Source organism: Trichosurus vulpecula, chromosome 3 (assembly GCF_011100635.1).
Source record: "Trichosurus vulpecula isolate mTriVul1 chromosome 3, mTriVul1.pri, whole genome shotgun sequence".
Lineage (NCBI taxonomy): Eukaryota > Metazoa > Chordata > Mammalia > Diprotodontia > Phalangeridae > Trichosurus > Trichosurus vulpecula.
This window is the reverse complement of record NC_050575.1, coordinates 56,093,101-56,114,537: the sequence shown is the minus strand read 5'-3', so window position 1 is coordinate 56,114,537 and position 21,437 is coordinate 56,093,101. Positions and strand designations below refer to the sequence as shown.

The 21,437-nt window shown below is 37.0% G+C and overlaps 1 protein-coding gene across 1 annotated transcript; it reads left to right on the top strand.

Annotated features, from left to right (window-relative positions):
• The first annotated feature begins 1,068 nt into the window (after positions 1 to 1,068).
• GRXCR2 (glutaredoxin and cysteine rich domain containing 2) lies at positions 1,069 to 15,382 on the top strand. Its single transcript, XM_036748640.1, has 3 exons — positions 1,069 to 1,404; positions 8,872 to 9,099; positions 15,200 to 15,382. Exons 1-3 carry the CDS (start codon positions 1,069 to 1,071, stop codon positions 15,380 to 15,382), a joined length of 747 nt encoding a protein of 248 aa, XP_036604535.1.
• Positions 15,383 to 21,437: the final 6,055 nt, after the last annotated feature.

Sequence of the window (21,437 nt, the reverse complement as noted above, 5' to 3'; positions counted from 1 at the left end):
CATACATACATACATACATACATAAATATGTATGTATATATATGTAAATACATAAGCAAATAAAAAGTGATTTGAGAGTATTAGCAACTGGGAGAATCAATGGAATCCTCTTGGAGTAGTTAGCATGTCAATTGGGCTTTAAAGGATGGGTAGGAATTCCTTCTCACCTCCATGAATTTCTTTGAGTTGTGCCCTCTGTGTCATGCATCTTCAATCTCTTCTTCACCATTGACTCCTTCCCATAAATCTATAAACTCTGTGAGGTCTCCTCAGTCTCCAAAAAATATGGGGAGAGGGTGATACAAATGGATTGTATGGGCCTCAAAGGAGGTGAAATAATTTGAAAGATAATGGGATAGTGGTAGAGAAATGATGGAAAATAGGAAATGACCAGTATGGTCACCTCTGCCAAGGTTTTATGGTCCTGTGACTCTGGGCAAATTGTTGAACTTCTCTGGGCCTCAGTTTCCTCATAAATGAGAGGGACTGGACTAGTCTAACCTTTAAGTCCTTCCCTCTCCATTATATCCTCCCTTACTACCCCAGCCCACATTAATTTCTCAAAACATCATTGACCTTAGTAACCTAGTTTACGACTTCATTATTTCTTTAATTGTTTTGTATAAATGAATCCTTTCTCTCAAGCCATAGTGCTAATACTGGAGGACAAGGACCATGCTTTATACCTTTTTCCTGTAACCTTAAGTATAGTTTTGAGCACATAGTTGGGCCCTTAAATATTTGTTAGCTGATTAGCTTATCTTTACCAAGTTCATACTTGCTCACTTAAATGAAACAACCTACTTACAGGCTCAGGCAAGCTCAAAGAAAAAAAACAACTTACCTCATATTCCCTGCTCTCCTCAGATCCACAATTACATTCATTTTCATGCGCATTTATCAATATTTAATGTATAGGTGTCAGTTTAGCTGTAACCTGAGAGTACGCTAACACCAACTTGAATTAATTATGCACTTGAGGGGAGAAAACTAAATGCCCTTTTCTCAAAGCCCAAAGTTTCCCTGGCTAAGTTATTTTTTGGGAACCATAGGACAAAATCTCTACAGATGGATGATCCTGAGAAGAAGACAAACCAAAAGTGTGAAAGCAAACCCCGAAAAGTGAGATTTAAAATATCTTCATCCTACAGTGGTAGAGTATTGAAGCAAGTATTTGAAGATGGCCAGGAACTTGAGTCCCCAAAGGACGAATACCCTCACAGCTTTATCCAAGAGTCTTTTGAACCAGTGGAGAGTGTCTATGGGGCTGGAGAAGCTCCCCAACCGAGATTTTATTCTGCAAAATTGACTGCTCAACGAATCAGCGTCTACAGAGAGGGAAATGCCTACACCCTGTCAGGCAGCCAGCCTCTCTTCAATGATTACAAGACTAATGACCATAAGGTAAGGACTGAACATATCTCACTAGCTTTCTGGAAGAGGTTTCCCTCTAAATCCTTGCAATCATTACTGTATTAGATCAGTACCGAAACATCTCAGATTTGTATTTGACTCACGTCCAATAAAAAATAAAAATGGTAAGTGAGCTACATGGGAAAGTCATTAAAATAATACTCTGGGGAAAATAACATGCCTGTTGATAAGTTATTGGAAATTTGTGGAAACACATATAGTATTCAAATTTTCACTCAGTGTAATAAATTGTTATAAGGGCTTTGCTAGGCTCTTCTGTGTGTAAATTGAATAGATTGATTTATGAAGTTGTGTTCATTCTCTAGCCACTAGACTGCCTTTTATAGAATTATGCAAAGTGGGTAGTTTTCTTTTCTAAAAGAGATAACGTAGCTAGTCATTTTTTTTTTTTGAGTTCAGTTATCAGAGCTTAACAACACAGAGACATTGTATCTACCATGGGCTGCGCACACAGCAAGAGCTTAACAAAAGTTTTTTGAATTGAGTTTATATAGGTTACAGATCAATAGGTCAACAACCTTTACTTTTTTTCCCTGACCTATTTCTGTCTCTACCCTTTTCCTGGCAATTTACTTTGATTAGCAATTTTATTAGATACTGAAAGTCATGGAGAGAGGTGTTGAAACTCAAATCAATCTATTGTTCTACTTATCACTAAGAATATGTTGAGAGAGGAGGATGTTTAAAGTGATAATAAAAATGAAGTTTTCATCGGATCTGTGAATTTCAGGATTCTATTATCATGGATAAGCATAAGTTGATTCAAGGACTGGGAGGTTTTGGAAAGTAGTTAATGATTTTTAAAAACGTAAGACTAGGTATGTATGTTCTCTGCTCAATGAGCTTGTGATTGCCACTTTGGATGAAATACATTTCTATAAAACACTAAGGGAGGCAGTATGAACTTGGAATTATGGGATGTGAGTTTGAATTCCACCTTTGCCACCTATATGACACCTTCGTGACATCGGGCAAGTCATTTAAACCCTCTTGCCCTTTGTCTCCTTTCCTGCAAAATGGGGGTGCTGTACTAGATAACCTCTGAAGTCCCTCATGTTCTAGATCCATGAAACTTAAATAGTATTGATGCATAAAACCCCAGAGTACATTCTCATCTAGAAAATGCAAAACGTAAATGATATTTCATCATTTTAGTTAATTTGCAAGTCAACCAACATTTATTAAGTGTTTATTATGTTCCAGGCTAAGGGAACAAGCCAGAATGTCTTCTTTTTTTTTTTTAAGTCCTCAGTGAATATTTTAAAAATATAATTTAGGCATATGCACATTTATCAAATTTAACAGATTTTCTTACAATATTCTTACAGAATGTAAATGACCAAAGCTCCTTGTAATATTTTAAATGATTTTAGTACAGAACCAGTGAAGATAATATTAATTTGTTTAGAACTCCTAAATTGTATGGTGATGCAGTGGATAGAGCACTGAGCTAACAGTCAGGAAGCCTTGAATTCAAATTGGGCCTCAGATATTTACTAGCTGTATGACTGCAGGCAGGTCTCTAAACCCGTTTGCCTCAGTTTACTCATCTACAAAATGGGGACAAAAAATAGCACCTCCCTCCCAAGGTTGTTGAATCAAAAGAGCTAATAATTGTAAAGCACTTAGCACAGAGCCTGGCACATAGTAAAGTGCGATATAAATGTTAGCTCTCATCATCATCATTATTTTGACATGGTTCACTAAAAGCCTCAGCACCTAGGTCAGAAATTTTCTGAGTCATACCACCACTCCAACATTCTGAAGGGGAATTTGAGATTTTTTTTGTACTCATTCCAATTCCTCTATACCCGCTTTCCCCATGTTTCCACTCTCGCTAACACCTTCCTGATTCAGCACTCTCATTCCATCTTGCTCAGGCAGACTCCTAAATGGTCCTTACACCTTCAGTGTCTTCTCCTTCTAATTCATCCTGAATATGAACTAATAGTAATTTTTTCCTTCTTAGTGCACATCTCTATGATTATATCATTTCCCTGCTAAAAACTTTTAATGGTTTCCCATTGCTTACAGAATAAAATCTGAACTCCTTACCTTTGTATGAAAGGCCCTCCCTAACTTGCTCTAACTTACTTTTACACCATTATCTCAGCCTTATTACTCTGATTTACAAATGCCCTATCCAAACTGTAACAATCATTAAAACATTCTCTGCTTTTCCACCTCTATACTTTTGTTTAGACATTATCTATATATTATCCACTCCAAAATGCCTACCAAAGCAAGTACAAATTTTTAAATTTTGATTTATTAATTTTTAGTTTTCAACATTGGCTTTTATAAGATTTTGAGTTCTAAATTTTCCCCCCTTCCTCCACTCCTGCCTCTCCAAGATGGCATGCAATATTATAGACTGTACATGTATGATCATATTAAATGTGTTTTCACAATAATCATTTTGTGAAAGAAGAATCAGAACAAAAGAGAAAAAACCACGAGAAAGAAAACACAAAAAACAACTAAAAAGAGAAAATAGTATGCTTTGATCTGCATTAAGAGTCCGTAGTTCTTTCTCTGGGTGTGGATAGCATTGTCCATCATTAGTCTTTTGGAATTGTCTTAGATCATCAAAGCAAGTAAATTATTAAGAACCTACTATATACCAGGCATTGGACTAAGCACCAGGATACAAAGAAAGGCAAAAAACCCCCCAGTCTATCCTCTCAAGGAACTCATAGTCTAATCAAACAAGATATATACAGGATAAATTGGAGATAGTCTCAGATGTCAGACATAGCTAAGGGGTGTAGGGAACAGCTTCTTGCAGAAGGTGGGATTTTAGCTGAGACTTAAAGGACGTCAGAAAAAACTAGGAGATGGAGTTGAGGAGAGAGAACATTCCAGACATGGTGGACAGTCAGTCAAAATGCACAGAGTTGGGAAATAGAGTGTCTTGTATGAGAAATCTTTATCATTGGATCACAGAGTATATGGAGGGGAGTAAAGCTTAAGGAACCTGAAAAGGTGGAAGAGGCCAGGTTATGAAGAGCTTAGAAGCCAAACAAAATATTTTGTATTTGATCCTGGAGGTAATAGAGCCACTAAGTTTATTGAATAGGGATGTGACATGGTTAGACCTGTGTTTTAGGAAAATCACTGTGATAGCTGAGTGGAGAATGGATTGAAGTAGAGAGAGACTTGAAGCAAGGAGACCAACCAGCAGGCTTGAGGTGATATAGGCCCAAACCAGGGTGGTGTAGGATGGTGTCGAAGAAGAAAAGGAAATGGGTATGATAGATACTATGATAGTAGAATTCACAGGGATCGACAAGTTGAAATTCTTTGAACATTTCCTTTGTATCTGTCATGCAGTTTCACATCCTTTTGTGTATTATATATTATTTATTCTTCAGCTCTTCCTACCAAACTAATCTCCCTGGATAGGAACACTGTCTTATACATCATTCATACCCCTCAATTCCTAACACAATTTTTTGAACATAGTAGGCAGTCAGTAAGTACCTATTGAATATAGTGAATCAAAAGGTGGAAGTTTTTCTTTAAAAATAATCTGGGGGTTTTAGTAGACTGCAAGCTTAGTTTGAGACAATAATGGGGTATGTCAGCCAAGAAAGTTACCGTCTTGGGCTGTGTTAAGAGAGGCATAGCAACTAGCACTAGTGAGGTGATAGTTTGGGTACTTTGCTTAAGTGAGACCACATCTATAGTATCATGTTCAGTTCTGGGTGCCACAATTTAGGAAGTACACTGATAACCTGGAGAGTATCCAGAGGAGGTGAACCAGGATGATAAAGTTGATGCAAATAAACAATAGTTGAAGGAAATGGGAATCTTTAGCCTGGAAAAGAGAAGGTTCATGTTTGGGGGTGGAGAGAAGAGATACATGAGAGTTATTTTTTGAATAAATGACACTTGTTTTGTGGAAGAGAGAAAAGCTTTCTTCCATTTGATCTTAGACAGCAAAACTAGGAGCACTGGGTAAAAATTGCAAAGAGGCAAGTTTGGGCTTTATATAAGAAAAAAGCTTCCTAATAATTAGAACTATCCAAAAATATAATGAACTAAGTAGATATTGCATTCCCCCTCACTGAAGGTCTTTGAGCAAATTCGTGATGACCAGTTGTGTATGTTGCAAATTTAATTTAAAAAAATTTTTTTTGGTATTGGCTGAACTACATGGCTATGGAGGTTCCTTCTAACTCATGCAATTTTGAGAGGTTGGGAACCTTCATTTAAAAATAAATGTTAAGAAACTAGCAAGAAATACAAAATGATTTAAGGAATGGAAAATAGATTCTCTAAGAAATGGTTAAAGGAGTAAGGCTTTCTTATCACATAGGTAAAAATGATCAGTTAGCCTGTAAAGAGGGGATGAATGGCAGGATAAATGGTACCTTTAATAGTCACTTTCAGTTGCTCATCCTCAGTAAGTATTGATTAAAAAAAAAAGAAACTAATGTTCCTATGCTGGACACTATGAAAAGGGAAGTACTTAAACATTCCCAGATTCCAATGTGTAGAAGAATATACCAAGCAGTCTATCTTCATTCCCGCAATATGTGAAATAAGATACCATGAACTTAAGTTACATGTAGAGAGAGTTTCCTTAGATACAGTGAAGACTTCTTTGCAGTCAAGTTGACTGAATAATGGCAAAATCTATCAATGGAGCAAGTGGAATATGTATCTTTGGATATTTTTAAAGCTAGAATAAAAGCTCATCTGTCTTAAATGGGGTTCTTAACCTTTTTCATGTCATAAGCCCCTTTGGCAGGCTGATGAAGCCTATGGACTCTTTATAATAATGTTTTTAAATGCATAAAGTACAAAGGGAACCAATTATTGAAGTATAGTTAGCCAAATATTAAACAATAGCAAAAAGAACAAGTTTACAAATCCCCAGGTAAGAACTCTTGATTTAGGCACTGACCCTCTTGGAGGCAGAGTGTTCCATCAGTTGACCTCCTAAGGTTATTTCAGTTTGCCTTAAAAAGCTGAAAAAGCTGGTGAGCTTTATTACAACCTAACTAATCGCTTTGATTACTTACCACTGGAAATGGAGCCTTCTAAAAGTGCCACCACACTTATCTCTCAGTGCTTAGAAACTGATACTGAAGAGTGAAATAGGACTCCAGCTGACATTAAACAATAAGAAATGGAAGCTGCTATGTGATCCCTTGAGGAAGACCACAGGCAACAGGGAAAATTGTGGCTTCAGAAAATTATCCTCTCAAATCAGTACGGTGTATATAAAGGTCAATTTAAAGGGAAATTAAGCTGTGTAATACCTGCTTAAAGGAGGTCCAGAATGGATTTGTTATGGTTTAAATATGATTCTATTTAAATGGGATATAATGCTGTCTCTATTAGTTAAATTGATTTAGACAAATTTTGGGGAGGAAGAAAGCATTATATTATTGAAGATCAGGTTCTCTTTCTTTCCTTCTTTTTCTTCCTTCTTTCCTTCCTTCCTTCCTTCCTTCCTTCCTTCCTTCCTTCCTTCCTTCCTCCCTCTCTCCCTTCCTTCCTTCCTTCCTTCCTTCCTTCCTTCCTTCCTTCCTTCCTTCCTTCCTTCCTTCCTTTCTTCCTTCCATTCAGTTTTGTAAACCCTATTCCTCTGTGTGCTCTTTTTGAAGTATCTCCTTCACCTTCTCTCCCTGTTCAATTCCTATTCACTCTTCAATGTTCAACTCAAATTGTATCTCCAGGTAGCCTTCTTTGACCCCCTTTCCCTAAATGATTGCTCACTGTATTGAGGACACATCACTCTTTGTGTCTTTCTTACTGCACTTTTGTATTCAACATTGCTATATAGCTGTTGATATAAATGTTTTATCTTTTTCACTATACTCTAAACTCTATGAAGATGTGGCCTTTCTGTTTTTTGATTGCGGATAGAATCTGGCACATGACTTTGAAAATGATAGGTTAAGAAATATTTGCTGAATTAAATGTTACAATAATACAGCTTTACATTTATTTGCCTTACCTTTTCATAGATTTAGAATTAGAAGAGATTTCAGAGGTCATTTGGTTCAACTTTTGTACTTTATAGATAAAGATCTTTGAAGCCCAGTGGTTGAGTGATTTGCCGAAGGTCACACAGGCAGTATTCCAGGATTCAAACCTGAGTCCTCCAATCGCAAAACTAGTGTTCATAGTCAGAGGATCATAGACTTAGAGATGAATGGATCTTAAAGGACATTGAGTCCAACTGTATCATTTTATAAACGAGGCACAGTGAAGTTAACTTATCTGGGTTCACACTGTAATAAATTTCTGAAGTGGGATTTGAACTCAGGTCTTCCTGACTCCAAGTATAATGCCCTATCTACTATACTAGGCTGCATCTCATAATTCTCAGGGTTCTTCCCACTACACACTGCCTTTCACATTTTTTACATCATATATCAGTGATGGTAGTCTATCATCTCTGTAGGACAATTCATTAAAGGAGAAACCATGGGATGTAACTGTTCTGCTTAAGAGAAATCAGTTACCATCCCTGATGTTACTTTCATTAGTAACCCTCACTGGTTCTGTGTATGCCTAACACAAGACAAGACTGAGGAGCGAACTATGACCAGTTTAAATAAATTCATGTTAGGCTGAGTTGGTAAATGTGCAACAGAACAAGACAAACTCAAAAGGTCCATTGGAATCTGCCACTTTTTGTGAAAATCCTTTGAAACTAAGTATATCCATAATTTCCTCTGGTTCCATCTGGCCTTGCTGCTGAGCCACAGATATGGCCTTAGTCTCCTTGGCTGAATCTGGCCTTCCATTTAATATGCTTGGCTGAAATTATGACTCCTTTGAAAACAATCTTTCTCCTGTTACTTACACTTGTCACCAGGGCTGGGCCAGGAATAAAAATCTTAGACATGGGTTTAAAAAAACAAACAAACACCTTATTCTCAGTATCTCACAGTAGATTTGGGCAAAACATGAAATATGTGGAATGAGGTGGAAAAGAATGTCAATTCTATTTGGAGACTGAGTCATTGAAAAAGCTTTTGGAACCCTTCTTCTCTTCTCCCTTCTCCTTCTCTTTCTCTTCTTTCGTGTTTCTTTGTGTCTTCCTTCTTCTCATTTTTTCTCTACTTTTTCTTAATTCTTACATTTAGCTCTCTTCTACTTCTCACTCTCCTTCCTTCTTCTCCTTTTCACCCTCTTTTTCCATCTTTTCTCCCTTTTTCCTACTTTCTCCTTCTTCCCTCTCTCTCCCTTTTATTTCATTCTTCTTCCCTCCTCTCTCTCCTTCCTTTACTTTCTCCTTTTTCTACTCTTTTCTTCTCCCTCTTCTCTCTTTCATTCTTTCTCTCCCTTCTCTAACTGGTGCATGTAAAACTGTAGGGCTTATGTCTATTTTATAAAAGCTGGTTGTTTTTCTGCTCGCTTCTTATTCACTGGGTGATTCATCACAGGTGCTGTGCTCATTTTCACTCTCTGTAGTCCCCACCCATTTTAGATTTTGGCAAGATAATCATCTATACCAATAATCTGAAAATCATCCGAACTTCAATGGACAAAAAAGACTTCATGAGAAAAGTCCTTCAGAAGGGAGAGGAGGCTGAGGAACAGTCTCTGGTGAGCAAAGAAGAGGGTGATGGAGACAGTGATCAGACTGATGGCCCACTGCCAGAAACAGAAACCACATTTGCCCACAACCAGTATATCCAGGTATGGCAAAGTGGATTGTGATTGGGTTTCTGTCATAGGATCTCCACCACAGAGACAGCCATGACTTTGAGAATCTTTCCAGCTTCCTCACTTCCTATATTTTAGCTGCTTCAGTCCTCACAAAGCTCACTATGACAGATACTTCCCTATGGAATAAGAAAGACCAAAAGAATGCAAATATCTTTTAAATGAGTTGTTAACTTGTTGAATTCCCCAAAGGAAGTATCTTTTCCAAAAGCACATAGAACCAAGACTACTAGAGAATATGGAGTTAGAATAGTGCAATTGGGAACTCAATCAAGAAAAAAAAGGGTACAAATATCAACTTTTCTCCACTGTATTTAACAGTTAAAATGCTTTGTAAACTTGAGCACATTATAGAAATGTAAGCTATTGTTATCATATCAATAGCTCATGTTTAAAAAATATTTTAGATGTCTTTTTTATGTTGTGTTCACTCTATGATCAACCTCTTCCTTATTGCTTTCTTTTGTAACAAAGAAGTACGTTAAACAAAACAATCCAATACATCAATTCTGACTGACAACATGTGCTCCATTCTGTACCCTTGGTCCACCACCATCCTACTGAGAGAAGGGAGGCATGTTTTATGACCAGGCCTCTGAGGCAAAGATTGCTACTTCTGTTTTGAAGTCATTCTTTGCTATGGGCAGACATCCAGTTAATTGGATTTTTAAGCAGCTGACCCCTGGACAATAAAGCTTTGTTCAGATGAAGAATCTTACCATTTTGCTTGATTTTTATGGTGAATTATGCTTTTTGGGGGGGCAGGGGGAGAATCTCTTCACATTCCCGGAATGAGAATAAGTCAAATGCTATGTGAACACCCTTTAAAACAAATTTTTAGCTGGCCATTATAGATAACCTTAGAAACATATAAGTTTAGGGTTGGAAGGCCTTTAGGGAATCAAATAATCACTAAGTAGATTTTAGGGATCCACTAGCTGTGTGATTCTGGGTAGGTCAACTAATCTCTGTTTCAGTTTTCTCATCTGTAAAATGGAGATAATAATAGCACCTCCCTCCTTGCTGTGAGGATAAAATTTATAAAGATAATATTTATAAATTTTATAAAGATTTATATTTATAAATGTAACATTTTTACATGTAAAACATGTTTTACATGTAAGTTTTACAAAGATAGTATTTATAAAGTATACAAAGTTTATAGTATATATAAATTATGTAATATAGTGTATATAAACAATAAATATTGATTTGTTAATATTAAATTATTAAAATAAAAAATATTTATTAAGTAAATTGAGTAATCAATATAGTATATAATATATATAATTTATATATAAAGTATATAATATTTATAAAGCATTTTGCAAATATGCTATAATGCTAGCTATACCTAGCTTATCTCATTGAACCCTCTCACTTTATACATAAATGAGATAATTTGTTCACATGTACATAGTGATTTATGAACAAAAATGGTCATTTAGAAATATTAGAAATTGATGTTGAAGCTTCATTATTTTTTAGTACGCATTGTTCTGGTAATTTTATTTATTAATTCATTCCATGTTCAAAAAGCATTTTTATATGAATTTACTTTGTAGGAAGGAATGGGAAAGCAAGTTGCCTGTACAGCAGACATAGCAAGGATGATCAGAGAGAGAGGAGAGAAGGAAAAAAGGGATGAAGGATTGGTTAGTCAAATATTTATTGAGAACCTATTATAGGCACTACACTAGATATTGTGGGATATATCTATCTATGTATGGAGAGAGAGGAGAGAGAGAGAGAGAGAGAGAGAGAGAGAGAGAGAGAGAGAGAGAGAGAGAGAGACAGAGACAGAGACAGAGACAGAGATGTAATTGGTTGGTAACTAATAAAAATTTCTAGATGTGTCATATGCAAAAGTGGTTATTTAAAGTTAAGCAAGCCTTTGGGACAAGGTTTGGGAAAAGGTTGCGATATTTTCATCTCTAGGCCCCTGACTTTAAATTGCACTGTCATCATAATTGTCACATGCTATGTATGTCAATGGAGTCTGGCCCTCAGGAAATCTGCATTATTATATGTTCCTATTTAGACACATATGCACAATAAAATGAATACCCAAGACTTTTATCATGTTTTACACTATTACTGTCATACTGTGTACTGCTTTGGTCAATATAAGAAAATGATAACTGAAACTAATTTGATGCTTTAAAGTTTTCGAAGATCTTTATAGACATTATCTTGCCTAAGCCTTACAACAATTTTGCAAATTAAGTGCTACATTTCCCATGTTACTGATGAGGAAACTGAGGCTTAGGCAAGGTTTTGTGACTTGCTTATGGCCGCATAGGTCCTAGAGTCAAAATGACAATTTGAATCCAGGTCTTTCTCACATTCAAGGTCAGAGACATTTAAGGCCAGAATATTATCTGTTCACTGTCTCAGCAGTTCCCAAGTATAGCTTGGGGACTCCAAGTTCCTTTCGGGGGGTCCTCAAAGTCAAAACTATTTTCACAATAATACTAAGATATTTTAATTTTTAATGTAGTAAATAGATACAACCCACATAAACAAAGCTCTTGATGGGAGTTTCCTCTATAATTTTTAAGAGTGTAAAGTGATCCTGAAACTAAAATGTTTGAGAACCACTGAATTACATCATTCTGTTTCTTTAAAAAAGATTTTAATTTTTTGGTCCTGTGATTTCATCAGAATGAGGAATCACTGGTGTACAAATCTATATTATTATTTTGGTGGGGGGAAGGTGAGATTTCCAGATCTTTGGTTTTCTCACTGTGGAAACTTCTTTAATAGCCACAGATTGACAAATGTTAATTTATAGTATTAGAGACTTGTCTCAGGTCCCTGAGAATTCCAATGACTTGCTCAGAGTCACAAAGATGGGATGTGATTCCAGGGTTGGTCTCCCATTTATTATGCCAAGCTGCCAAAAAAAGGATACTCTTTATTTAAAAGGATACTGGAAAGATTTTTAGAGAAGAGGAGAAGTAATAACTAAAGTCACAGAAGATCAATTTCTTAAAGAAAGAATATTCATTCAACGTAAAATTATTAAACATCTACTATATGCAAAGCTTTGTGTTGGGGGTAGGAAGATGATCCCTGCCCTCAAGGGAGATATGATGTCATTAAGGGGTCCAGGACTTCATTATTTTCTAGCGTAAGAAAAGCCTTTGTGCAACAGATACTGAGAGGTTTTCACATACTTGGAAAACCAATCAACAGCACAAATGAAAACGAGAGGCTTCCCCCGCATATAAGGAAGAACTTCTTGTCTCTTAGGTTAATAAAATAGGTGACCAAAGGATGTTTTGACATCTGCATCGCTAGAGATAGCCAAGAAGTGAGTAGGTAGGTATGTGTCCTGGGCATTTGTCTATAAGCAGGTAACTGGATAGTTCTATTTTTGAAGGTTCCATCCAGTTCTAGAATCATATTCTATAATTTTCCCTACCTGTTTTCATGTAGTATGAGCAACAGTTACTGTTCAGGGGGACTGATTTTATTAAAACTCTGGGCAGGGAGACAGTGTGATACAATGGATGCAATATTTTATAATATTCCCCCACATGTTTTTATGTAATTTGAGCAACAGTTATTGTTCAGGAGAGACTGATTTTATTAAAACTCTGGGCAGGGAGACAGTGTGATACAATGGATAGAGAAGGGGAAGTGTTGCTCGACAGACATGGATCTAAATCCTTCCTCTGAGGGATTCAGTTTCCTTATTTGTTAAGAAAAAAAACAACAGGACAAACTAGGACTAGATTAAAGTGTGTTTCAGCAAAGCTGGTATAAAAATTATTTTTAATTTTGGTTTTGAGATATTTGTGGATTTTAGAAACTATGCTACAAATTAAGATGGGATTGTAAGTGCCAAGATGCTACAGTAAAAGACTGCACCTAACTTACCTTCTATCTGAACAGTGTATTAAAATGATACTTGTTTCCTTATTCTCTGGAAAAGTTTTGTTTTTAAAAAGGCCAAAGATCATCAAAGAGTCTCTTCCGACCAAGTGACTTTTTGTTCCATTATGTGGAAGAATGAAGCTATTGGGGACCTTTATAAAAGATCAGGGAGTATGTATGAAAGTCAGAATAATCCTTGAACCCATATATTTAGCTATATTGAAAAAAAGGAAAGAAAGGAAGAGAAAGAAAATTGAACTCAGTTGCAATGAAACATGGAGAAAAAAAATGTGTGCTCACTTGACTCGGTCTCATAAATCACTGAAACTTCTGAATGCTTTATGTGATTTTACTTGGAAACTTGGTTTCCATTGAGACACATTATTTGTCTTTTTTTGAAGGAAAAAAAATCTAAAAAGAAGAATGGGGAAAACAGAACCTAAGAGAAGAATAAAAATCTCAGCTCCATCTAGAGTTACCTGTTTTTTTGGTGTTTGACTTGTATTGAAAATGAAACAAAATACCTAGAAACTATTCAAGAAATTGGGAGACAATTCTTGAGAAGTAAGGTCATGTTAAAGAAGCACTTTGGTTTCTTCACTAGTTGTGTAACTCTGGGCAACTAATTTTTATTTATCCTCCTGAGATGGAGATCTCAGCCTCAGTTCCCACGTCTGGAAAATGGAGGTATAAGTTATACTTGTCTCACAGGATTGTGGCGAGGGAAGTGCTTGGTAAATAGTAAAGCCCTATATGAATGTGAACTATCATTTCCCCCTTATGGTTCACTCGGGGATAACACTCTGCAAAGTGTACAGACAGAACCCTCTAGATTTAGGGTGTGAGATATCAGCAGTGGGAGATATGGAAATTGTTTCCTTGGAATCTCGTTTGTGGCACAATAAAATTCCATTTTTACTAAACGAATAAGGTCCAAGTTCGGCCATAAAAATGGATTGAGAAAAATGTAGATCGTCAATTTTTCCCTAAGATACCTTTTTTGGAAAACATACTTTATTCTTTTTGAATAATGATGGGAAAAATGTCAGTATTCCTCAATCTCCCTCACATTAATGAATCAGGAAACACAAGTCAATAATTCATTACAAAAAAAAATTCATCAGCATCACTCAAACTTCCTTTGCCAGTTGTACTGGTTTTATTTCATGGAACCAGAATTTCCTTTAAAAAGGTTCAGCTCAGGCAGCTAGGTGGTACAGTGAGTAGAGCACTGGTCCTGGAGTCAGGAGGACCTGAGTTCAAATCTGACCTCAGACACTTGACGCATTTGTGAGGTGTGTGACCTTGGGCAAGTCACTTAACCCCAATTGCCCTCCCAAACAACAACAACAGAAAGCTTCAGCTCCCTTTACTTCTAGGAAGAATCATAAGGATTGATACACACATGGAAAAATGAAGCTACTGGGGACCTTTATAAAAGATCAAGGATCCTACAGTGTGGTGGTAGTGGGCAGGGGGTGAAGAAGGAGGAGGGAAAGCAAAAATGATAGGGTCCTAAGATGGGGGGCAGGGTGCAAGATGTAGCATTAGGAGCCCAAAACTTTTTCATAGCAGTACCTCGGAAAACTGGAAGAAGGCTACATAATGGACATACCTCTAATTAACATACAAGCTATCTGTGAAAGATTCAAAACAAAACTAGTTTTAACCCACTGGAATCAATGACTACATGTCACACGACTTTCATGAAAGGTGTTGCAGAATTTAACAACAGAGTATTATAGCTTCATAGGTCGGAAAGTATTTGTCTATTCTAGTCTTTAATGACAACATGAATTCCTATCCAGGCATCTAGGTATCAGTGCATATAGAGCTGAAGACCTGATTTCAAATCCCACTTAAGACACTTACTAGCTGTGTGGCCCTGAGCAAGTCACATTACTTCTATCTGCCTTAATTTGCTCAACTGTAAAATGGGGATAACATCTGCTTCCCAGGATTTTTATAAGGACCAAAATATATAATACATGTAAAGTGCTTTGCAGATTTTAAAGCACAATACAAATTATGAGTCTTTCGTTTAGCCATTGCTTCTGGTCACTACTTATATTAGACATTTGTGGTAATAGTCTGAAATCTTTTGCTAGACTCTTTTCTTACCTAGAACCATTTGTGGAAATGATGGGCCTGTGTTGAAAGAGTAACTAACCCTTGGCTTTATTTCTTTCAGGAAGGGGAGATCCCTGAGCACAATTGCTTCCACTGTAGAGGATCAGGCAGTGCTACTTGTTCTCTGTGCCACGGAAGCAAATTTTCAATGCTGGCTAATAGATTTAAAGAATCTTACCGGGCCCTACGGTGTCGTGCTTGTAATGAAAATGGCCTTCAGCCCTGCCAGATTTGCAACCAATAGCTTATGACTTCCATGTCTAGTTTGATTGTTTGGATTGGTTTCTGATAAACCGCCTGGTCCTTCATTTGATCTCATCTGTGCCACCAGCAAATCTACATGATATGTCTGTCTACCTGGGTGTGGGGCGGGGATGAGGGTCTAAGCAGCAGGGGCATTTGGGACTTCAACTCTTTTCTGGAGCTGATGTTAACAGTGTCCTCCAGGAGGCCTCAGCTCAGCTCTCCTTCTGTGATAGTGAATGTATACTTTAGTTAGAAACTTGAAGCCATTTTTTTGTTCTGTTTTGTTTGGGGGCTTTGCATATTCGATTCAACAAACATGAAGTTTCCATGATGCAATACAACGTACCATGGTGGATACTGTTAGCAGAAAGACAAAAATGAAAGTCTCTGTCCTTGGGAAGCTTACATTCTAATGTACAAAGATTTGCAAATATGAAGCATATACAAAGTGACACAAGGTAATTTCAAGACACACAAGTAGAAGATCAGAAAAGCCCTCATGTCCAGGAGGTGTCCCCTAAGCTCCCCTTGGAAGGAAACTAGGGATTGTTAGAGTTAGAGGTGAGAAATGAGGGATGCAAACCTGTGTAAGGAGAAAAGGAATGAAATGGCAGGATTCTGGTGACTAGAATTCTAGTTGCTTGTAATGCATATTAAATTGTCATTGGTCAAATTGACATTCTAATTTATTAGGAGAGACAGGGATTCCAAATGTCTAGCAAGTCATTGCTAGAAATGCAGATGGTGGTAGCTTTCTAGGTAAGATAAGCAAATGGAGTAGACCCTTTCTTCCAGAGCCTTTAGATGATTATGTCTGATGTGCTTGGGCAATAGTTGTGCAGGCAGCAAGGAATATGATTACTTCTAAGGATGCGATAAGAAAAGACACTGCTATGTGCCTTTAACTACAGAAGTTTTAAGCCAAGTCAAAGTTACTTATGACAAATTTGGTGCTTAGGTGGGCATGTGATTTTAGACTTCCTTCAGCCCCAAATTATTAATATGCAAATAAGTTCATTTTAATTCTGCAATGTCTCTCTTATCTCTCCATAAATGGTGATAGGTGAAAATAACATATTGCTAAAACCTTTCTTTTTAGATCCTCCTCCAAATCTATTTTTGCCTTAATCAAGGCAGGTTCAGAAATGTTCCCTCCTCTATGTATGCCCATATATATAGTGAAGTACAGTAGGGTGGGTGAGTAATAGTAAGTACTAGTGTCTTAGGGATTTGTTTATCTCCAAGATTCAACTGTTAAAATAATTTCATAGTGTAATTCTGTTCAGGCAACTTATATCCTTCTTTTTTGAAAAGACAAAAATATTCCTGATAGGGGTAAACATTTTCTATATTCAGTTTCTCTCATCAGGTTCCCCACACCATGACATGTTATTACTCACCCACCTTTACATATCTCTGTAATTAACTACCTCCCACCTTTCTTTGTCTTTCACAGTATTCTATCAGCTATTGGAACTGTGACACATCCCAGAATTATAGAGAAGGAAGTGATGTCGAACCACCATTTAGTCAGTCCCCCCTGCCTTCTCTGGTATAAGGGATTCCCTCCCCCTCCCAACCCCCATATTTTATTGAGTGTTTATTATTCTAAAAATGTTCTTTTATACTGAATAATAAATGAATCATTAGAGGGTGCACTGTGTGTTTCTTTAACTACTAAGTGTGGAATTACATGCCTTAGTGGCATAGAACAAATGAATGGTTTTGGTTGGTTGGCTGTTTTAAAAGAATTACCTTCATGATTCCTACACCTGCAATTGAATGAAAGTCTTGGGGCAAATAACCTGATTTTGGACCATCCATGGATTCAAAATTTTGATATGACCACAGTTTCTTTTATCTTTCTTTCTTTTTTTTAATGTGAGGCAATTGGGGTTAAGTTAAGCCTAGGGTAACCCAGCTAGTAAGTGTCAGGTGTCTGGCCTGAGGCCAAATTTGAACTCAAGTCCTCCTGACTCCAGGGCTAGTGTTCTATCCACTGCACCATCTAGATGCCCCCCTCCTTTTTTTTGGTGTGACCACAGTTTCTTGACCATCTTGTGTGCTAAGAAAATCACTGGTCTTACAGAAATGGTCACACTCTGACTAAGAAGGCCTAAAAATTTCCACTCTATTCTTTAACTTCGAGTTAAACAATTGGATTGTATGTAGGTTTAAAATTTCCCCCCATAAGTAGATATATAATGATTCCAAATAAAGTGATTCTTTGCATTTATAAGCACTTTCTCCTGTACTCTTACTAGCTCTTAGGAAGCAAGAAGACCTAAGATAAAGGTTCTGTGATCTTCTGGAATCATCTGGAATGGTAGGGGACTGCTATAAGAAACCTTATATAAATTCATTCTTTCCAAGAATTGACAACTTTCCCTGGGATAAAAAATATGGTTGTGTATGCCTTTTTTTTTTGCCACAGTTGCCCACATGATAGTTCATTGATGGTTTTCTATGAGACAAAGTTGAGGTTTACAACTGAGGTCATATAGTCTTTAGACAATGTTTTTACTCATGTTTTAAAAATATTCTCCCCCAAATCATGGAAAAATACTACTTCCTAGATGTCTGCTTTTAGGCAAGTCATTTAATGACTCTATGCTTTAGTTTCCTCATCTTTAACAAGAAAGACGTAGATGAGGCAAGCTCTGAGTTCCCTTCTAGCCCTTGATCCATTATCCTATGATTAAGGAAATGGTTCATTCTGAATTTTTGTTATTTAAAAACAAGACCTAGAATAATTTTTTTTACTGTAGTAACTTTAAAAGTAAGTTTAACCATGAGATTTATGAGAACCCAAATGTTAGTCCTGAGCTTCTCAAGTACTAGTGCTATTTAAGAATAAGATGACTGGTTTCCCCTCTTCTCATAGTGGGTATATGTGATCTAGTAGAAATAATACTGAATTCAGATTCCAACGGACTGCATTCAAACCCCAGCTATTCTATTTACCAGTTGTAATGCCTTAGGCAAGAGAAAGGGGAAAAGACCTAGACCTGTGATTTCATCGGTACAGGGAACTCCTAGTTCAGGCAACTCCCTTCCCTAATACAGATTGGTATCTTGTCTGCAATGTCTAATCTGAGAGATTAGCTTCCCTAGGGTGCAGAGAAGTTGCCCAAGGTTGCCCATCTAGCATGTGGCAGGGATAGGATTTAAACACAGGTCTTCTTGGCTTTGAGGTTATCTCTTTATCTACTATACCACACTGCCTCTTGTGGCAGAAAGTCATGTAATCTTCTGAGCATAAGTTGTCATCTATAAAATGGGGATAATAATACTTTTATTACCTTTTTCACAAGGCTTTTATGAAGGTCAAATGAGATAATGTACATAAAAGTGGTTTGTGAATTATAAAGTCCTGTCTGACTCTCTATGGATTCATTTGGAGTTTTCTTGGCAAAGATACATTTTACAGATGAGGAAACTGAGACAAACAGGGTTAAATAGCTTTCCCAGGGTCACACAACTAGTAAGTGTCTGAGGCTGGATTTGAACTTAGGTCTTCCTGACTCCTGGCTCTATAGTACTCTATCCACTGCACCACCTAGCTACCCTTTACTACGTAGCTGCCCCTATATAAACATCAGCATTTAATGTCCTTTAAACTGGAGAACTATGTCACTTACTTCTACACTCTCAAACCTACGATAGATAGAAAGATAGATAGATAGATAGGTAGTAGTTCCTATTTCTATACTGATTTCTTTTTCCTTTTAAGCTCTATTGATGTGCTTTGTTTTTACATTATAAACATTTACAATTCACCCCTACTCTATGAAAGGTCTGTGGTAACAAAACAATTAAGCAAAATTAATACTACAGTGACCTCATTTGAATGTGTGTGCAACATTCCACAGCACCTCACTTCTTCATTATTTAAAGAAATGTTTTAACTAATAAAAATCTGTTTATTCTTCCTCCCATTTCCCACCTGATCAGAGAAAAAGATAAAAGAAAAAATGCCTTGAAATGAATATTACTGGTTGAGCAAAATAACGTCCCCCATTGGCCATATAAAAAAATATTTCATCCTAGTGTGTGCCCTCCCCTCCCCCACTCTCCAAGGTGCTTCCCTCATAACAATCTTGACAGATAGTTAGGTAAAGTATTAAGATATTTCTACAAACAAGGAAACTGAGATTCCTGAGAGGTAATAAGTAGGACTTGCCTAAGTTCACATGGCAAACATATGCTAGAATCAAAACTCAAACCTGGGTCTTTTGCCTCTAAGACTGGAGTCCTGGACTTTATACAACAGTGCTGGCAAATATTTTCAGCAAGCAAACAAATAAAATAATAATCAAACTGGGCTATATGAAAGCTGAAGAAAAGGCCCCTACCTATGCTATTTTAAAGAATTTGGGTTCAGATTATTTGAAAGATATTTGCTGTAGATTTTGAGAAACAGCATGTGATAGTGAATAGAGACCTGTCCTTGAAGTGAGAAGGCCTTTCGTAAGTCCTGCCTAATGTCTGGATGTAATCATGGGCAAACTCTAGCCTCTCACCTCTCAGACAGAGCCTGCACTCTTCCCTTGTAAAGACGGAATGATAAGGGGGCAGCTAGATGGCCCAGTGAATAGAGCAGCGGCCCTCGAGTCAGGAGGACCTGAGTTCAAATCAGACCTCAGACACTTGATGCGTACTAGCTGTGTGACCTTGGGCAAGTCACTTAACCCCAATTGCCCTGCCTTCCCCCCTCAAAAAATGTTATTAAAAAAAAGATGGAATGATAAGCCTTGTACTGCATATTGTATGGGAAGGTTGTATGGAAAACACTATCTAAATGTAAGTTATTATTATGAATCCAATGTAGAAATAGTCTCAGAGAGAAAAAGCATCCCACAGCATATCACAAAAATGAGGAAGGATACAATGTTATTAATTTGTATCTGCTTCATGGATTTAAAAAAAAGTATCTAGAAATAAGTTATTGTTGCTACAATCTAGGTATTTAGGCAAGTTCCAGATTGGGGAGATTAAATTGATGTGTTGCAATCTTTATATTTGGAGGGAGCATTGACATTGATGAGATTCAATGGAATATTGATGTTATTGGTGTGTTATCTCTGTACCTGAGGAGATGTGTGTGCGAAATCATTTTCACAATAGAAAACCAGTTAACAAGGAAATTTTTGAAATGAAATAGACAACAAATTAAATTCTACCTGCAGCTTAGCCTTTCAATTTATTTCCTCAAATCATCAGATCTGCCACATTGCTTCTTAGTTTGGCAAAGCTACATTGAGTCAGCCAATATTGGCCAATAGAGTTACTCTGTTTCTTTTCAGTCATCTCAGTCATTTCCTACTGTTAGACTAAGAGAATTCCACTCAGCTAAGAGAGTACAAACATTTGTCTGTGGCCAATCGATTCAGAGTTCTCTCACAAAAATAGATTTCCATTAAACCTCACCTAAAAAGGAATAGAAAGAATTCAATTTAATTTAGTTCAACAGACATTGGTTAAGGTCTTTTAGGTGTAAGGCGTTGTACCAGACTATTGGAATACAAAGATGAAAAAAAATGATAATCTCCTATTCTCCTGGGGGATATGACACATCTAGTCTAGCTGTTATGTCTACTAGGGGATATGACATGTAAGACAGGGTGTGAGGAAAGCAAAAGAGACTTTCACAGGAAGTGGGAAAACTTTATAGAGAAGGTAGCAACTGAGTTGAGCTTTAAAGTAAGGGGAGTCTCAAAAGTAGAGATGAGGCAGGAGTATATTCCAGATGCAGGGAGCTACGAGATGGCATGCTAAGTTTAAGGAATAGTTAGAAGTTGAGTTTGACTGGGGCGTAGAATGTATGAACTGAAGTGATGTGATATCAGGCTGGAAAGGTAGATTAGAGCCAGATTGTCCAGGGCCTTGAGTTCTAGGCTAAGGATTTTGTAATCTATTCTAAAAACAATAAGCAACCACTGAAAGTTTTCAATGAAAGGGATTACATGGTTGGATCTTTGCATTAGGAGGATGATTTTTGGTAGCCGTTTGAAGAAGGGATAGGAGAAAGGAGAGACAAAAAGTGAGGAGAC